The 21,392-nt window shown below is 38.1% G+C and overlaps 1 protein-coding gene across 2 annotated transcripts in view; it reads left to right on the top strand.

The window, feature by feature from the left end:
- Positions 1 to 21,392, top strand: part of LOC122792307 (phosphatase and actin regulator 2-like) — a 1,188,181-nt gene that overhangs the window by 1,017,158 nt on the left and 149,631 nt on the right. For both annotated transcript variants that reach the window (XM_044060086.1, XM_044060087.1), the window contains one exon: positions 11,559 to 11,752. In XM_044060086.1, coding sequence (XP_043916021.1) covers positions 11,559 to 11,752 — 194 coding nt within the window. The remainder of the gene's footprint in view (positions 1 to 11,558; positions 11,753 to 21,392) is intronic.

The raw sequence follows: 21,392 nt of genomic DNA, 5'->3' as shown, positions 1-21,392 counted from the left end.
AAGTAGTGGGTGGATTTCCACATTTCACTTTTAGGAACAAAAAAGTTTAAAAAGAATACTGTGCTATCCAAAGAATTCAACTGATAATAAATATGTAAAGGGAGGGGTGACCTATCCATGTATGAGATGTAATTTTTGCCATTATATAGAGAATAGTAGTTTTTTTTGAATTGGTTGCCCTTGATTTTTTGTAGTTGCTCTCTTTTTAATTTGATTGGTTGATTTTGTATGGCTTGTATTATAAATGAGGGCTGTAATGGGTGTCTGCTTTTAATGGACTGATGAAGCTAATAGCGAAAGCACTTACCAGTCCTTGTGTTATATTGTTTTGATCCATATCAAACTAGTTTTATCTTTTATGGTTCCTTTAACTGTGCTTTGTTCTGCTATCATTTTATTCTATCTTAATCATTATACCGATCCCAACCTCCCGCAGAAAGAAGGAAACTCTGATTTTTATAGGACGAAACAAAATAATTAATAAGAAATTAAACACATCTATTAGGTTATTGTGGATTAAAACAGCTGAAAACAAAACTAATGCTACTCATTTGGAAGCCTGCTGTTGCATGTGTACAAGTTTGTTCAACTCCTCTCTTCATTTCTGCATTTTAAGATGTCACATACCTTTAACTCAATACTTATGTGCTGTGACTGTAAGTATACAAATTTTCATGTGCATTGTTGTACATGTGAGCAGTTGTACTTGGATTGATAACACACCGGCTCTATTTCTACTGTCTGATACTTGGAATTCAAAAGATACAGCAGCATGGTTGTAGGTAATATACCATGTTTCCACCACAAAAATTCTCAAGAGACAGAAAGTTGAGTACAATCTGTTGTGCACCCACACAGATAACTATACGCCTTCTAGTTTGCTGGGGCAAGGATGAAAGCACAGTCAACAAAACTGAAAATGTTTAAAATAAATTATTTATTTATTTTTGCAACACCAGCTCAACCAAAAGGCGGTACAAATCACAGGACATCAGTGAAGGGCAACACAGGTTAGCCGAACATTTTCAGTAATACTGATGCACCATCCATGACCAAAATTCTGGGTCTGTAAAGTTAGTTGTTTTCTTTTGCAATTATTTACATTCCAATTAAGTTAGTATCAAAGGTGCTAACATGATTCCAGGCAGCTACAAGAGTTAAGTTTTTGTTATTTTTTTGTTGTTATTTATGTTATAGTGTATACGTTATACCTTTCTTCACCGCTGTTAGCACTTTTATATCTAACCTTTTCTTTGACACTTTGCCCCCTAAACTCATGTTTCTATGGTTGGATTACCACCAGATTTTAAAAACATTAGCATTTCCATTCTGATAGGTTCCAGCCCCAGAGCCTGATCATGGTTAAATGGGGCCCTAGGCAGGGTAATAAATTGGGCACCCCCCTCTGTAGCCATTTCAATATCCCATTACTTAGCTATTGCTCCCGTGTGTCCGAAAACACTGTTCAAACCTGTCAGTGTACATAATATTTCTTCTTTGCTTCTATAATGATTACAGATATTTGGATTTAATTTAAAACTTTTGTTTCATATTTTATAGCACAAACACTGACAGGCATTTGCTGGACAAAACCGTACAGTTTCACTTAGCATGAAGGGTAAACTTGAAACTCAAATCCATTGAACTGGAATTGAAATCCACATACAAAGAAAATGCATCTAGCTACTGTGGATTAAGTTTATTTTTTGTCTGTTTTCAAACTGTAGGACCCTTGCACACATTTTTAGGACCATGTACACATGCATGTGTTTCACTTTCCTGATTGTATTAAATTATATTTCTTGTGTAATACAGCACCACTTGTTAGAGTTTGTTTTAAATTTGTAGTTTTGAACATTTTTCCACAATGTCATGAAACAAAACATATGAACCAATAATAACAAAACTACCCCATTTCAGAACATTTCAACCATAAAAGGCCACTCAAGCTTCTGTCATTACAGTCCACCAATGTCAGTCAATATGCACAAGCTCTGCAGAAGTAAAAGTCATCTGAATAATTATAATTCTAAATTAAAAAGATCTGTAATTAATGAAAAAGTTGCTGGTGGGAACCAACTTTAGATTTCAGTGTTTCATGTACAACTTCAGTGCCTGCTGCCCTAAAAGAATAAATTACCTGTGTTACATTAACAAAAATTGGTAAGCTGGCAACATTGTAATTGGAATGGCTGAGAACATTTACTAGGCATGTGATCCAAAGGAGGACACACTCAGTAATGCAGCACCCCCACCCACTTAAAGAATGGCGTAGTGTCAGCAATATAGCTACATGGTGTGCGATTAGAACCCACAGCCTTTTTTTTCTAAAGGCAAGTATGGTACCTGTTGTGCTACTACCACTGCTTTAAAATTCTGTAGCACAAACACTGACGGCCATTTGCTAAACAAAATAGTTGCACATTGAAGACAGACTTAGGACAAGCAACAGTAACCTCCTCTTCCCTTGAAACTCAGAATTCCTTGAAAATGCAATAAAACTCACATTCTTTGAATATGCAGACCTGATAATTAAGTGACATACCTCTCAACCTCTTAGTGCAAGAAATCTAGCCAAAGTCTAAAATAATAGGAAAACAAGGACCCAAAAATAGGATCAGATTTTATAAATTGCTCTTATAAACTTAGAAAGTTTCTAGAATAACAGGATTTGTGTTAGCATGCATTGTATACATGATATGAGATCTGAAGCTCAAATGTATATCTTTATTTAATGATTTGAATCCTCAATGATTTGCCAAAAAGACATACATTTCATAAGGAACATACCAAAAATGTGAAGCAAAAATCTGGACAGTTGAGAGATAGGTTAAGTGAGTAGTCTAGTAGTTGTAGGGTTGCCACCTTTCAAATGTCCAAAGTGGGACTTTTTCGGTACAAACATCAGATTTTACAGGCCGACACATACACACAGTCAGTACAAAGGATAGAACTTAACTTTTTTTGCCTAAATAAAAGCTTATTCTTGTAGCATTTTAGTTACTTATTCTGATGTTCTTCGTGTTTCACTGTTGCAGTCATTACATTTGGGTTATCCTGCTGTCAGGTTGCCCTCAGTCGGCCTGAATTCCAAAGTCTTGGGTCCTGCGTCGGTTGCTGTCGCCTCTTCCCTGACGTCAGTTTGTCAGGGGTATAAAAAATGCAGACGACGCCATTTTATTCAGTCTTTCTTGCCGTGTGGTGCCCGAAGCAGAAGCAGTTCGCAAGTGCCGGTCGGCCAACTCCTGAGATTTTCGTGTTCGAGTTTCAGATCCAAAGTCTTCATTAAAAGCTAAGTACCCCGTTGGGGAAACTTTTTTCTTGCTCCAGACCGATGTCAGAAAAAGTTGATAATTGTATTTCTTGTGGGACGCAAATACCTCATAAGGACTTTCATTCTTGCTGTATTCCTTGCCTAGGCCCTGACCACGATGTTGCTAGTTGTCGGTTTTGTGCTAGGTTTAACCAATGCACTATTAAGCGTCGGAACGATTTTGCATTAAGCTATTTTGGGCGAAGATTTAATTATACAATGTCATCGGATAGCCATCCGACTACCGGAGTTCACAAAAAACGCAAAGAAAAAGACAGGCAACCGAGGTCCAAAACCGACAACGAAGCTTCTCCTAAGCAAGTCACCGGTTCGCTGGTTCTCAGTGAGGTGCTTTCGCAGCCCCTGACCCCTGCTACTTTAGAGTTGCAGGCCTCTACTGACTCCCACGTGGAGTTGGCCAGGCTGCTGGAAACTCAATGTATTGAAGCCTCGGAGATTATTCCATGCCCAAAAAACAGATGCTCAAAGTGGCCGAAGACTTAATTACCTTTATCAGGGGTTCCCATCCCCCTCCTAATAAGAGGCCTAGGCAAGAGACAGACTATGAATCTTCAGATCAGGTTTCTATTTCTTCTGATTCCTCTTCTGATCAGGAATATTCTCTTCCCCCCTATGAGGATTATGATGCTAAAGAATCAATTCCTTCAGCTTCTCCTCCTGAGGACTACTCTTTTGGGGAAACCTTGCATACCATGAGGGAGCACTTCCACTAGGAGAGCCAAGATTTTTCAGAATCTAAGAAAAGGCTCAGAGACTTCCTTTTGCTACTTCAACAAAGGCCTCTAGCTATTCCACCTGTGTTGGACATTGTAGATGATGTTAAAAAATAAATAAACCAGGTTCCGTTCGCAGTCACACCATGCAGTATTCCACTGTTTAAAAAGTTCACATCTTTTCAGACCTTAGTTCCTTGGTACTTTCAAGTTGATAACTCCAAAAAATTGCAGATCATAAAAGAGTAATATCCAGTCTCTTGTTCAAACTATAATAATTTATTGAGACAATCGGTAAGCGCTTTCGCTGAAGAGCTTTATCAAACCTATGACACTCAATCCTAACAAATACTTATATATACATTAAAAACACAATGAGATAATTAAATTCATTAATCAATTAGGTCCTTAAAGGCAAAAAGCATCCATTCAAACCTTAATATAATACTATAACATCTATCTTAAAACTCATATTCTAAAACTAATGAACTTGTATAAAAAACTGAGTATATTTTATTATATAAACTGTTATGTAGAATATTATATAAAATAATTATTATAAATAAAGGAATATAATTGTGAATATAATAAAATATGATAAAAAACCTGGATTATATAAACTTTAAAAGTATTTACTTGATTCTATGTCTCCTATTTCTTAGGGCTGGTTTCAAGGGGACCCTGTCATTAAGACCTGGGGGGATATGGGCTTTTGTTTTTATAATCCATTGTGTTTCAGTTTGTTCAGTGAAATTTCTAATATCACCCCCTCTAGCATTAGGTACATTAACCTGTAACACTGAAAATAAAAACATGTGGGTGTTGTCATTCTGCAAGACATGTTTAGATAAAGCATTCACTTCTGACTTGATGCGAATCTGATACAAATATTCCCTTATTCTTTCTTTTAACATCCTATCCGTCTTGCCTATATAGAAAGAAAAACATGATATACAGTTAGCAATATACCGTGGGTACTTTTATTCATTATTTTTCTTTGGCGCATTGTAGATGATGTGTTCTCGGAGTCTAGTCTGACCCCTGACTCTTTACCTCCAGCTACTGTTAAGCCGGACAGATACTACAGGGTCCCTGACTCTCATAAATTCCTTTTCAAAAACCCTACTGCAGACCCAGAAACTATTTCTCAGGGTCCAAAAGGGGTCAAGGCTTCTACTGCAAAAAACCCTACCACCTCTGACAGGGATTCTAGGGCACTGGATAGATGGGGAAAAAAGATTTACACATCTGCTACTTTGGCTATAAGGGCCTTAAATTGTCAATTTCATATGCTCAAATATCAGCAATATATCATGACACTGCTTAAACAGAAAATGATGGCAAATTCAGAATGTGCAGAAAACAAAGAAATGCAGGATTTATTGCATGCAGCTGAACAAGTTGGAAAGCATACTTTGCAATGTGGGTTTGATTCTCTGGAGGCCTCCTGCAGGGCCACTGTTACGGGTTCTGTCATTAGGAGGCATGCTTGGTTAAAGGAGCAAAATCTGCCTGACCATGTTAAAGCAAACTTATTAGATGCTCCTTTACAACATGATACCTTGTTTGGTGTTAAGGCAGAAGAGATGTTAAAGAAAATGGAGGACAAAGCTAAATCTATGCAAACGGTCAAGGATTTCTTAAAGGTACAGCCACCTAGATTTAGCAGACACTGGCCTACAAAGAATTGGTCCTTTCCAGTCTCTGACAGACCTCAAAGGGGCAGATCCAGATGCCCCAGAGGCAGATCACAGCCGCAAGGATCCTACAGGTCTAAGCAGTGGAGTGCTTCTACCTCCAAAAGTGGAGAAGACAAATCACAGTCATACAGGAAACAGTCCCAATGACTTCCCCCTGCCTGTACCAAGCACTTATCTTCTGGCAGTACCCTTAGGAGGAAAACTAGCACTTTTTTCTCAAAATTGGCACATTATAACCCAGGACAAATGGGTTCTAGACATAGTGTCACAAGCCTACAAGTTTCATTTCCATACCCTGCCAAGAGCAAACGGTTGGCCAGACCTGCCAAAAAATCAATGGGCAGAGGCTCAAAAACAAGTCACAGCTCTCATGGACATGAAGGCTATTCAAGAAGTGCCACAGCAAGAGCAGGGACAAGGATTTTACTCAAGACTGTTCTTGGTACCCAGAAAGGACAAAGCATGGAGACCAATACTGGACCTATCTATTCTAAACACTTTCCTAGATATACCAAAATTCAAGATGTTGACCTTACAGCAGCTTCTGCCCATGCTGGGCAGCAAGGCTTGGCTCATGACTTTAGACCTAAAAGAGGCATACCTGCATGTCCCAATCAGACAAACATGCAGAAGATACGTCAGATTCAAGGCTGGCTCAAAGCATTACCAATTCTCTGCACTGGCCTTTGGCTTATCTGCTGCGCCCAGGTTCTTCACAAAGTGCCTGGCACCAGTAATTGCTTACTGCAGACAAAGAGGAATACAAATATATCCTTACTTGGACGACTGCCTCATACAAGCAGAGAACAAGGACATTCTACTACAGCATTTGACGTTTGTGATAAGACTTTTAACATGCCTAGGGTACACAATCAACAAAAAGAAATCAAAACTAGTACCCTCTCAAGAGATAATATTCCTGGGTGCAAGCTTAAATACAACTGCCCGGATGGCTTATCTCACTCCAGACAAACAAAGGCAACTGACTACCTATTTCAAGAAAATGGCAACAAAGGCCCAGTTATCTGCAAGAAAAATTCTGCATGCTTTGGGCTTCATGGCATCCTGCATCTTACTAATTCCATATGCAACACTGCATATGAGGAAAATTCAATGGTACCTAAAAAGCATCTGGACACAACATTGCCACAGTCTGGAAACAATGATTACTCTAATTCCCTGCCTGCAACAGGAGTTTCGATGGTGGGTAATGGCTTGTCACCAAAACAAGGGACAGCCATTCTCACTACCCCCAGCCAGGCAGAGCCTAACGACAGATGCTTCAGATTATGCCTGGGGGCACACATGGCAGGAAGAGGCATTCAGCGCACCTGGTCCACAAACCAAAAGCATCTACATATCAATCAAAAAGAGATGCTAGCTGTTCAAAATGCCCTGACAGCCTTCAAGGACCTACTTCATCCGAGACAACTACTGATAAAGACAGACAACACCACGGTCATGTGGTACATAAACAAGCAGGGGGGCACTCATTCTTATCCCCTGTGCACACTAGCCATGGCTTTATGGGACACAGCATTGACTTACCAAGTTTATCTGCAGGTACAATTCCTGTCAGGAAAGGAAAATACTCTGGCAGACGAACTAAGAGGAAACCTCATGGATCCCCACGAGTGGCACCTGGATCCACAAGTTTTAAGCATGATAACAAAGAAATGGGGACGCCCGGACATGGATTTATTTGCCTCCCCTCAAAATAATCAACGAAAAAGATTCTGCACAAGGACTTATCACAGACAAGCTTGGAAAGTGGACGCCTTATCTTTCAACTGGACAAACCTATCAGTATATGCCTTTCCTCCACTGCCTCTCCTCCCCAAGGTACTCCTAAAGGTCAGGCAGGAGAAACCAAAAATGATTCTGATTGCCCCAAACTGGCCACGCCAGTACTGGTATCCAGTCTTAAGGAACTTGTCCTAATGCTCAGCCTGGACCTTACCTCAAATACCTCATCTACTGTCCCAGCAAAACAGTCAGATTCTGCACAGCCAACTCAGGACCCTAAACCTGGCAGCATGGCGGATAATGTAGCCATACAAACCACACCTCTCAGTAAAGCTGTGATGGATGTTATTTTAGAAGCCAGAAGGCCTAGTACTAGAAAATCCTATGCTGGGAAATGGAAGAGATTTTGTGCTTGGAACCAAGCTCAAGGAACTGATACAGCTGTCCCAAATATTCCTCAGATTTTGCAATACTTAACTGAGATGCTGGACAAAGGCCTATCTTTTTCATCATTTAAAATCCATGCCTCTGCCATTTCAACTCATTACAATACAGAGCCACCACTTTTTTCTCATCCTTTATTAAGGCAATACCTCAGAGGAGCCAAAAACTGAAAGCCTCCAAGGAGAATGCCAATACCTTCATGGGACCTCAATTATGTCTTGGAAAAACTCACCTTACCTCCTTCTGAGCCAGCTGCTACTGCGGATATAAAGTTCTTATTGGAAAATAGCTCTGCTCCTAGCAATAACTTCTGCAAGACGAGTTTCAGAGCTACAGGCTCTTATGGCTGTGGAACCCTTTATCATTTTTTATCTAGACAGGGTCTCTCTGAGAACAAACCCTACATTTATGCCTAAGATGGTATCCAATGTAGCCCTTAACCAAACAATTCATTTGCCAACTTTTTATCCAAATCCACAGAAGGGGGGGGGGGGGGGGATTTTGCATTCTTTGGACGTACACAGAAACTGAGATTCTATTTGGATAAAACTAATTTTTTCAGAAAGACAGAACAATTACTAGTGGCATATGCCACAGCATCACAAGGAAAGGCTATCTCCAAGGAGACTATTTCAAAGTGGATAGCTCACTGCATTTGTTTCTGCTAATCACAGCATGGCAAACAAGTGCCTAAGGGCATTAGGCCCCATTCAACCAGAGCTGCAGCCACTTTTGCAGCCTTTCTCAAGGGAGTACCAACCAAAGACATTTTAGAGGCTGCTACTTGGAGTTCAGTGCATACCTTTACAAAACATTACAATCTGCCTCTCTACTCTAAATCCAGGGCAGGCTTTGCCACTGCAGTTCTGCAGGGTCTCATAGCCGCTCCTAATGCTGTCTAGCTTCAGCCCCCCAACCATAGCTTTGGGACTCAACCCAAATGGAATGACTGCAACAGTGAAACATGAAGAATATAGTACAGTTGTGTACACTTACCATAAATGTAGATGTTCGAGTGTATTCACTGTTGCAGTCCAGGTTACCCACCCGCCATCCCCCTTATTTTTGCTGGAACTTATCTTTACTTCTCTAATCTATACAACCTTGGTGGTGTATTTGCTTATAGATGAAGGTAAAGCTTATTTTGGTGCATGTATGTTTTATTTATATAATTTTTAGCCTACCCTTTTGGGAGCACCTGGCATCTGGGACATGAAAAACTGAATAAAATGGCGTCAGCTGCATCTTTTATACCCCTGACGAACTGACGTCAGGGAAGAGGCAACAGCAACCGATGCAGGGCCCAAGACTTTGGAATTCAGGCCGACTGAGGGCAACCTACCAGCAGGATAACCCAAATGTAATGACTGCAACAGTGAATACACTCGAACATCTACATTTATGGTAAGTGTACACAACTGTACTTTTCTTATAACATTTAGGTATTTTAGATGCAGAATAACTGTTTTATGCAACTATTACATAAAATATAGGAAATAATTATGTCCTACAATCTCAGGACATTTGCCATTTTTAATATTTTTTGTCAGGACACAACTGTCCAAAGAGGGACTGTCCCTTGCAAAGTGGGACAGGTGGTAACCCTAAGTAGTTGGTGTAGAGGATTCATGATCTTCTCCCCTATAACTAAGGTGCAGGGTTTGAGCCTAAGTAAGTTAATTAACTAATCTGTCAGCCAAACTAGGGGCATTTCTGACACATCCACCCACAAGAATACACTTACTAAAGGAACATATTGCTTGCACGGAGTTGTTCTACATTTAAATTCCATGAGAGCAGCAGTGGAATAGAAAGTTAAGTTTGTGTGCATCATGCACACAGAGTGTGACTGTATGCGTGTGCTGTGGCTCACACACAAAGGAAGAGGAGAAAGTTAAGTCTGCATTTGTTATGCAGACTGTGTTCCTAAAGACAAAATGTAATTTTTTTTTAATTAAAATAAAATATTACGGCATCCCCTGGTCAGCGCCCCCCCCCCCCAGACAGCCAGGGGGGGGCACTAGGCAACTGCCTAGGTCAACCAGTCGTGGATCCGGCTCTGTTCCAGCCTTTTATGTATATATGTTTGTGGATATATATATGTATATAAAGTCTTCTCATACACACACACACACACACACATACACACACATATATATATATGTATATATGTGTGTGTGTTTGCATGTGCCTACATATGTATGTGCACACACACTCACAAATGCTGATATGCATCTGCTTTGAAAATGTGGTTTTACTGATTTAGTTACTGAGCTTTTGGTGGCCTGGAAAATCTACATCATTTGCGTCAACCTAGCCAGAAGCTGCTGCATATATGACCACCCTACATACTTCTCGGTTAACTCTCATTTTTCCTCTAGGTTTTACTCTGCCCTTTTTAAAATGTTATGTTTTTGCTACAGAATGCTGCAAAATGCTAAGAACTGTAGTGATTAATGCCAGGCTTCATAGTCTTTAAAAACGGTTACTAGTATGCATTCTCTTTATTCTGTCAACCTTGAGCAACTAGTGCTGCAGTTGGAAGAGGGTCCCTGATTTTGGACCTTTGTCCCTTTCCCTGATTTTTGAGGTAGACATTGAGAGCTATGTTGAGGAACAGGAAGAATATGACACCAAACTTTACATATTTAGAATTATGCCATTTCAGTAACATACAGACAGTTAGTCAGGCAGTCACTTGAAGCAGAGTTTGGTACAGTTTTGATCAACGGATCAAAAGGCAAGCAACAGTAACTACTAACATACTAGCACTGAGTTGTTCTCAAAAAAGGCAGGTGACTGACAGGTTAAAATTTAAGAGTTCAGTGTTAATAGGTGTGGTTAGTTAAAGTAGGTAACCGCATAGGTGCTGATTCACTGTAGCCAATTACCCTAGGCTATAAAATCGACTGTATGAAAAAAGAAATTGTCAAGACCACTTCATGTTTCACTTTGCTTTCAGTACTGGATAACAAAGTTAGGTTCATGATCGTTACTCAACCTATAGCACTCAAACTCTGCCTCCTTTATTTGTAGCTGAATTACAGAATTCATGCAGTGGAAGCCTATTTCGAATAGTATTGCTTACGTGGTGATGTGTGGTGTCATGTGCTGTAGACAGAAATTGCTATGATTCCTTTTACTGCTTGGTCACACTACTGTTGCATCTGTGGCTAGGTTTTATTTATTTATTTGCAGTTTGTTAACCGGGAAAGTCCACTGGGCCATACAGAGCCCTTTTTCAGTGGAGGCCTGGGAAGAAAAGCTCCTCAGTACAATAAAAAGTACTTTCAACATAAAATTATGTACATAAGTAGTATAGCATTGCTTGACAATGTTGTAATAACAGACTTGTAATCACATTCAGTACAAATTAAATTATATACAGTCATATACAGTGGTAGTATGGCATTTTTTAACAATATTTGGACTACTGACATTGCAAGCACAATTAGCAGTACAGCGGTATTTTATAGAGAAATTGTAGATAAAGCACAGTATAGTAAGTAGGGGGAATTAAAGTGGCTAAAAAGGATGCCTAGTGCCTAATATTAAAATAAATTGCCGTTGACATCTTGACATTCCAGTTTGACGTAAACAGTCATATTTGTTAATTTCCAGTTCGCTGGATGGATCAGCTGAAGAGAAAACGCCAAGTGAGTCAAAAAGCCACGTGTTTATTGGTGACTGCCCAAGTATTTCTGTCATTCCTGATGATGAAAGTAAGAGGAGTTTCACCAGTGATTCAGATTCAGATGGCCCAGTACTTTACACCGATGATGATGAGGATGACGATGATGAATCGTATACTGAAGGTAAGCTGTGAAGTGTAAAACGTAATGGTTTTAGTAGTTTGTGTTGTAGGCTTCTGCATTAGCAAAGAAGTTTTATTCCCAACCATGATGCTATCAAGCAGACTTCTGGATCCAGCATAAGGAAAAAATAGCTGGGAAAATGGGATTGAGCAAATAAAAGGCATTCTTTCTCATCCTGTGAAGAAAATGCTGGCTCTGTTCCCTGGATTGGTGTTTCTGGACTGATGGGTAAAGATTGGTTGAGTGATAAATAGCCCCCTTGGCTAAGAAAACCTGCTGACAAGGAGTGCAGCCCCACAATATGCTTTCTGGCACTTAATGGAAGCATACATGATCACTGCATGTTGCATATCCTGACCAACTCTCATGCAATAGTTCCACCCATCAGGTTAATACCAGTATCTTATCTCTTCTCTACCCTTTTACAGGCGCCCAGAAAAAGATTTCACATGTCAACAAGCATCAAGGCACCTGTAGCAAAGTAAGTATGAGTGTCTGAAGTTAGACGACCTTTGTGTCAAAAACAAGAAAAAACAGTGGTGGAAAAAGAATAGAATCAGGAGAACTCAGGTTATTTAATAGAGTGTTACAGCATCTTCCTTTATTTGCTTATCTCATAGTTTAATTTACAATGGGAATGGACCCCATTCCTAAGTCAGACTATGATTAGAGTTCATGAAATTAGTTATTTTTTAGTCTTTGATGTTAGCAAAGTGTGCTCTTTTCAGCGCCCGCATTATGCCCAGAATTGCTTCTTCTGTAATTCATATGGGGTTACATGTATTTGTAGTATGTTTAAGTACAGCTGTAAATTATTTATTAGAAGCATTGTACCTACTGCTATTGAAACTTTCTTCCACATTGCTGTCATTTCTAATTGCAAATCTTGATATTGTTTGACTCTCTTGTTTAAGAGACTATGATCACTGGATGTAGCAGTTTCAGTGGTCAATGCTACTTTTGTCATTTTTTTCATAGACTACCATATCTGTTTTTCTCACATCTATTTTTGGACTGTTGGTAATAAGTAGATGATCCCATGTGATGTAAACACCTTCTTTCTTTATAATATTTTGTGGTTCCTGCTTCCAGTGCTTCTCAGCTACTATTGTTGCGTTTCCACATTCTCTAATGCAATAGCCTTGCCACGTTATTGTGTCTTTCAGTATATAGGCCCTCTGCCATGAGGGCATCATACCCAGCTACAAAACGTGTGACTGTTTCCAGTAACAGAGCCTGCATTTGGCTGTTTCTCCCACCTTTTCAATGGATTTTGTTAAACCAATGTGTATAAAGTCCTCTGTCCTGGGCCGCCATTATTAACCTTTCATCTTTTGGTTTCAGTTTATCTATCCTTAAACAATCCTCAGTCAAATTTTAACACCATGTGGTTGTACCAGGAAATCTCTGTACTTGCCACTATATTTATGGATTTTCCACTTCTGTTTTCATTTCCATTTGGACTCAACACTGAAATCCTTCTGCTAAACTAAGCAAAGATGTCATCTTAGATGACGTCTTTTCATGTTTTAAAACTTTCACTATGTTTGGATCTGATGAGGTCAACAGAAATATATGCAGTCTACGATTGCGGATCTATACATGTAATCAATTTTGAGGAGGCTCATACCTTTTCCAGAGTGAGGAATTATAATCTTGATATACACTGATTTATTTTTTATATGTCATTTGATAAACATGAAGCAATTTTCTTGTCCAATCAATCCAGTAATTTTTGTGGCCAGTCAGTCACCCTAAAACTGCAAGCTAGAACAGGAAGAGCAAAGTGATTTATAACTTTGAATATATTCCTAGTTGTCAAAGCAGTTTTCAGTATCAATTTTTGTCTTCTGAAGTATTCCTTACTAAGCTCCTTTTACATTTGTTCATGTTTTATTGCTGATTCTTCATCTGTTCCCAAATATTTATACACTCCCACCTGCTCAAGTTCCTTTACATCACATTCCTGTCCCTGGTTGATATTTTCTTGGTGTTGCAGATTTCCTGTTTTAAATGTTGCTTTTGCACATTCATCAAGACCAAATTTAATTTTTATATCATCTGAGAATGTTTTACCCATTTATAGTTGTGCTTTCAAATCCTTATCTGATAAAACTATACAGTTTTAATTCATCCACAAAATGTAAATGACAAATCTTTAAACAAGGCTGTTTTTCTGCAGACCAAATTGTAACCATAGCCTAATCTGTTAAGTAAACAAAATAATGGGTTAAGGGCAAGACAAAACATAGTGACAAAAATCACCCTGGAGTATCCTCATTTGAATTTTTATCTCTGGGATAATAATTTGCCCTTTCATGACTCAGCCGCAAGCTGGTTTGCCACTATTTCACGGTAACTGTAATGTAATTGATCAGTGTAGGGTGTATCATAAACATCTGTAAGCATTCCTTTATCCATGAATGTGAGCTTATTTATTTATTTACATTTGTTTACCGAGTAGTGTCCGACTGAGCTAGTAGCCCGTTTTCAGCTGAGACCCGGGGAGAAAAGCTCCAAAATAGAGCAAAAAACTGATGATAAAAATACCGAAATAATACCATACAAATAAATTATAAATCAATGTAAAAAACAGATAAAATTATTTCAACATAAGAAACAAATTAGAATATGTAAACACAGAAAACTTGATAACTGCGAAGAACTGAAACTGAGATGCTGTCAAATGCTTTTTTTTGTAAACTATCCATGCCATACTTAAATTCTTCTCCTTTTTACAATTCTCTGTTATGGCTTTATTTATGAACAAATGATCCTTTGTTCCATAGGTCTTTCTTTTGTTACCTTTTTTGTTCTCTTGCTGTAACTGATTTTCTTCTTAATGACAATAAATTCTGTCTGTATCAATTCCAGCATGTAGTTTGTGTATTGTCATGTCCTCTCTGGTAAGATCAGATCATAAAGCAGTCTCCATCGAAATAAGAATCAGCTTTGTAACCCAGCAAACCCTATACCAGTTAGAAACTACTCCATGGCAAACTGCCTTTTATTAAGTTATAATATGTCAAAGTTTCAAGTCTCTCCAAACCAGATAACATAGCAGCCTATGCAGAATTATTCACAGAAGCTCTATACAACCATGTCAGTGATTGCACAGAGGCTGTTGTACCTACCACAAATAAGCCCAAGTCTAACTCTAAAAAACAAACCAACATGGTAGAATCTGAAATTAAACAGGTTGCACAACAAAAGAAAAAAAGTCACAGGTAAATTTAAGAAATTTAACACCAAAAAAGATACTCTGTCATCAAACTAAATAGATAATTAAGGGGACTAATTAAGTCCAATGAAGCAAATTTTGAGATAAAGGTAGTGTTCCAGACCAAGGACAGCCATAAGACCTTCTTCAGCTGTGTCTGAAATCTCAAACACAGCACACAGCAGTGTACTGAACTGTTGGTAAATGGAGCCACATTCACGAAAGTGGAAGATGTAGCAAATCTAGATGACAAATTCAGCTCCAACTTTATCCCCTTCTTAACCCCTCCCCCCGGCCTTCCTCCAGGAAATACCATCTAATGTAATGCCTCTGTCAGCAGGGAGCAGGTCTTAGTTGCACCCCCACAAGCCAAGAATACATCTACAGTGGCACCAGATGATATCCCAAGATGCCACCTAAATAGCCTGAAATATGTCCTGTCAGGGTCACCATGATAACTGTTCATCAATTGCACCTGCACAGACTTTGTACTACATGAATAAAAGACTACAGTGGTCAAGCCTCTGCACAAGGTCAGGCCATTAGTGGATGTCTGGAATTACAAACCCATTAGTCTGACTAGTCTCGTATACAAAGCTATGGAAAGAAGTATCATGGAAATGATTAACACTGACATAGGAAAGCTTCAGACACTGTTCCCAGTTCAGTTTGGTTTCATCAAAGGCAGGTCATGCCTATCAAATCTGGTAGGCTTCTTTGGGAAGCTCACCAAGGTAATGAATGAGGGCAAAATTGTACATACTGCCTACCCTGGACCAAAGCTAAACATTTGATACAGTACCCCATTCGGGCATTGTAAATGCAGTCATGGAATTGGGCATAAACTCATATGTAACTTAATAGATAACCAGGTGGCTTAAAGACAGAACCTAGGAAGTTAAAATTGGAGAGATCACCTTCACAAAGAGGTCCATCACCAGTATAGTCTTCCTAGGGCTCTGTGCTTGGTCCACTCCTCTTTGGCATCTATTTTTTGGAAGTCAGAGCCAATGTCAAGTGCCTCTGGCTTACTAAGTTTGCAGATGATTGCAAGCTAAGAGCAATCATAGAAACCCCAAGATACTAACATGTAAAAGGAAGGTCTACCACAGACAAATGACTGGTACCAAAGCCACAGCTTAAAATTTATTGCCAAGAAATGGATAAGAATACCTTTTGGGAATTCCGCCATCCAGGGAAACTACCTCATTCATATTCCCCTCTAAAAATGGAGCATTTCTCCCCGGGCCTCCGCTGAAAACAGGCTCTGTGGAACCTAGTCGGACATTCCCGGTCAACAAATGTTAAATAAATAAAAAATAAAATAAATAAAGTAGACACAGTAGTCAGGGATTTGGGAACCCATAGACAGTAACCTGGCTTTCGACTGCATGTATGTAAGTTTATAAGAGGGTCATTCTCTGCCACTCAAATCATAAGTAAGGACATGGCATCTATGTCTAGGAAAGTCAACATGCCATTGTGCACGGCCCTCATCAGACTCATCAGTGAGTATAATGCCTTCTTTGGTATGTACCTGACCAGGCACGTGCAACAACTGGAATATAGACAGAGGTCCTTCACAAAAAGAATGCAGGCATAAATGCCATGTCTTCTGCAGATCACCTCAAAGCCCTATAACTGTACACTGTTTCCTACACACTGCTGAGAGGTGTTTTATGCCTGGCACACAAGGTATTATTGGATGTCGCAGTGACAAACCTTCTGCATATCCAAAGAATGAACAGTACCAGAACTACTAGATCTAAAGATTAAAACTTTGTTTGCAGAAGTAAGTCAGGGACTAGTCCCAGAAACAAACTGCCCTAGTGGCATCCCAAATTAAACAGGATATACAACAAAATGAAAAAAGTATGGCAGAAATCAAGAAGGGTAATTCCCATAAAGACAGAAACTCTGTCATCAGAGTAAATAGGCAACTAAAAAGGCTAATTAGGTCAAGCAAAGCCATTCAGGAGGCTAAGATAGACTCCTGAAGAGAACAATAACCATAAAGACAGACAGAAAATATTACAGATAGAAAGGATTTTGAGACATACAATAAAAATAGATTGATTATTCCCTTTACCAATAGAAATACATTAATCAAAGAAATCATTAATAATAATTGGAGATTTTTAACAACAGATGAGAAAATAAGGGATTTGGTAGATGTTAGACCTAATATAACTTATAGGAATATGAAGTCATTAAAAAGGCTACTATGTTATGAAAGAAATAGCGTGAATAGTAAGTTCTCCAAAAGGATAGGGACTCATGCGTGTAGATCTTGTAACCAGTGTACATACATTAATAATGAAGATAGGTTTATTCATCCAGTAAATCGACAAGAGTACATTTTTAAGTTTTATGCAGATTGCAGATCCAGAGACTTAGTTTATTTAGCCCAATGCCAAATTTGCAAGTTTTTCTATGTGGGAAAAACAAACAGGACATTACAAGAACGTATCAGGGAACACATATATGCCATTAACAAAGAAAATACAAATAATGCCCTGGCAGAACATCTCCTGGATAATGGCATGACACATAGTTTTAAATTTATGGTCTTGGAATTGGCCAAGAAGAGTAGTAGACTAGGTGATATTAAGAACCACACTGAAGAGATGGAATGTAGATGGATAATGAAGCTACAAGCACATAAAGCGTGTGGTTTGAATGATAAGGTCTCAATCAAGCCTTTCTTAGCAGCGAGACCTTACAAACATTAAAGCTTGCTTATCGGCTAGAACTTATTTTTTAATATTATTTTTTAATGATATTTAATGATAGTGTTTACATACATTCTACGTGTATATATATATATATATATATATATTTCAATGTGTATATGCATTTTTCATGAGCAATATGTACATATATGATATGTATATATATTTATATTTATATTTATATATATATATATTCTTTATATTTATATTTATATATGTATATATTTTTATAAATGAATTTTTATTAATAGTGTTATGTGATGGAATGAATTGTATTTGCTTTCATTTTTAAATTAGCTGGTATATCAGTTTTACCGGTTGAAAGCAGTGTATATGCAACTTTAAATTTTAATTGCATAATTATGATGATTAACAGGATATGGGTTAATTCATTGCTATATAAGGCATGTAATATGATATGCTGCTATTGAAGTCTGATGAAACGTTTGTGAACGTGAAAGCGCTTACTTTTGGATCCAGCATTTGTTTTGAATATTAAACTCTTGAAATGAAAACTGGAGTTTTTTGTTAACATCAGCGTTGGTGAGCTCCTTTTGTGTTTTGTTGTTGAGTATATAATTTTTCTGAGGAGCACTTTACCCAGCAAGTCGTGATTCTGTTGATTCAGTAGCATTTGGTTGCATTTTTACATTGCTGCTGGGACATGGCTGATGATATTGAAGTTTTGGATGAAACTGAAATGCCACAGTTTATGCATGGACTTTTATTCAGTGGTCTAACTTGTGTCACCCCCAATCCATTGTTAAAACTCACCACAAAGGAACTAACTGCTAATGGAGAAGCCACTGTGAACACGCTACATAATATGGAGGTTATATTAATAACGAGGAAACTTGAAAACAAACTTCAGAAATTAAAGAGCATACAATGGCAGAAACAGCACATGGAAGCATGTTTAAGCTTCCAAGTAGTTCCTAGAGGTCTGAGGGTGTTGAAGATGCCGACCTTTGGAACTACATACCCGGACTTGTTATGTAAGTGGCAGAAATTGAATTTAGATACGAGCTATGGCCACATTAAATTACTTGTTGAACAATATAGCTTGATAGAAAAAACATTGATTGCTGAAGTTAATACTATTGAAGCGGAGCTTAAGCTCTTACTAAGATCTACGGAACTGAAAATTCTGTTTGATGATTTAAAAATCATGGTGTCTTCTTTAGATAACAAATTGATGCAAGATAAGAAGAGAAAACTTGAATGTGACTTCATCGATTTTCATAATGGAAATGTGTTCTCTTGGCCTAAGGACAATGTGAACAACAATTACACTAATAAAAATAAAGTACATGGACGATTTAATAATAATAATGTCAATAATAAGAAAGATGAGACTTTCATTAGAAGCAATTCGTTAGCATCAGCTTCCGCGCCTGTCATGGGGGCGGAGGCAGGAACAAACAATGTTGTTGGCTATGATAATCCACGAGTTGATACAGGCAACGTAATGACGTCAGCAGGCAGAGTAGTAGTGGAGGCGATGGTGCATTCGAATGGCGTGGATATAGCTAATACTTCGCAAGTACAGGAATTGAGTGAAACAGTTGATTCAAGTACAAGGGTCGTTAGAAGAAGGGTACCTGATATAACTTCTTCCGAATCTACTGTCACTTCAGATCAGGAAGTGTTTACTAAGGGGAATGGATTTCATTCTTTTCCTCTGCCGATCAGGCAGTTCGAACGAAAAACATGGTCACCACAGAACAAGGTAAGAAAAAGGAAGAGCACCGAGGAAATGTACGAATTACAAAAGAAAGCGCTACGACCCATGAACAGGGTTTAGTAGTCAACATTTCAAGGTACTGTTTAACAGAACATGAGGTCTCTGTTTTGAATAAGGGACTAAATTTTATACCTTCTGGTTTCACTGATGTTACTGACATTATAATAGACATTAAGATGTTCACTAGGAATATTAGTCTGAAGTTGTTGTTTGGGAATCACGCATGCAATACAAATGCAGATGATGTGAATGGTCTTAGGAAACCTTCAACTTTTACACCGCAATTACATCCTATGTTAGATGCCTTTGAGCGTGCATGTGAGAATGATTTGATAGATTTGTACAAAAGGAATGATATTAAACCAGATTTCTTCAATATGACTTTGAGTGAAAAAGAAGCTATAACAAGTCTACAAAGAAATAATGATATTATAATACGTCAAGCTGATAAGGGTGGGGCAATTGTGATAATGGACCATGACATGTATAGTAATAAGATTAATGACTTATTATCAGATGATTTAACATATCGACCTCTGAATGGTACCTCATTGAACAAGATTATTAAAGATGTACAAAGTCATTTATATGATTTACTCCTAAGCAATGTGATAGATGTTGATATATATAAGTATTTTCTGGTAGAAAAACCGATGATTCCTGTTTTTAGGGGGCTACCGAAGGTCCACAAGGATTTACTTAACCCTCCACTGAGACCTATTGTCTCAGGGATTGGATGTCTCACTGAGCCTATGTCTATTTATTTGGATAAACAGTTCAAACCTATCGTGGAGGGGATTAAATCAATAGTGAAGGATACACAACACTTTCTTGAAAGTCTAGCTGAACATAATACAACAAGATCATGTGTAGAGAATGTCATATTAGTGACCTTAGATGTGGTCTCTCTATTCACTTCAATACCTAATAACATAGGGATGGATTATGTAAGGTTAATGCTCATAGAGAAGGACATCCCGAGTAATCTAGTTATGAAATGGATGTTGATTTTGGATATTGTGTTGAGTAACAATGTTTTGATGTATAAAGACACTTACTATTTACAGCAGAAAGGGGTAGCGATGGGGACCCCTTGTGCTAACTCCGATGCCAACTTGGTTTTGGCATATTGGGAGAGCACTTATGTATTCGGTAATACTCTATTCCATGATAGTATTAAGTATTATGGACGCTTTCTGGACGATGTGTTTATAGTTTGGAGTGGTACTGAGGAAGAATTAAATGAATTTGTCACTTATATAAATGGCACTATGGATTTTTTGAGGTTTGAATGTACATATTTATTTGATACCATAGAGTTCTTAGATGTTAGACTAAATAAGGAATTTAATGGCATGGAGACAGTTATGCATAGAAAATCGTGTTGGAAAAACAATGTATTACATTGTAATAGCATGCATCCCCAACACGTTTACTCAAATATATTGAAGGGCCAGGTTTATAGAACGTCCAGGCTAACAACACAAGAGGACACATATCAGGAACAACAGAAGACACTAGCGAATAATTTTCTAGACAGAGGATATAAGCAAAGAGAAATTAGTGACACACTTGTATTATGTAATAAACACAGAATGGGAAAGGGTAAACTTTTTTTTCATAGACAGACAGAAAATATTACAGATAGAAAGGATTTTGAGACACACAATAAAAATAGATTGATTATTCCCTTTACCAATAGAAATATATTAATCAAAGAAGTCATTAATAATAATTGGAGAATTTTAACAACAGATGAAAAAATAAGGGATTTGGTAGATGTTAGACCTAATATAACTTATAGGAATATGAAGTCATTAAAAAGGCTACTATGTTATGAAAGAAATAGCGGGAATAGTAAGTTCTCCAAAAGGATAGGGACTCATGCGTGTAGATCTTGTAACCAGTGTACATACATTAATAATGAAGATAGGTTTATTCATC

The sequence above is a fragment of the Protopterus annectens genome, chromosome 1.part2, assembly GCF_019279795.1.
Source record: "Protopterus annectens isolate FY-2018-M chromosome 1.part2, PAN1.0, whole genome shotgun sequence".
NCBI lineage: Eukaryota > Metazoa > Chordata > Ceratodontiformes > Protopteridae > Protopterus > Protopterus annectens.
The sequence above is the reverse complement of the archived record's forward strand: the minus strand, read 5'-3'. Positions and strand labels throughout refer to the sequence as shown.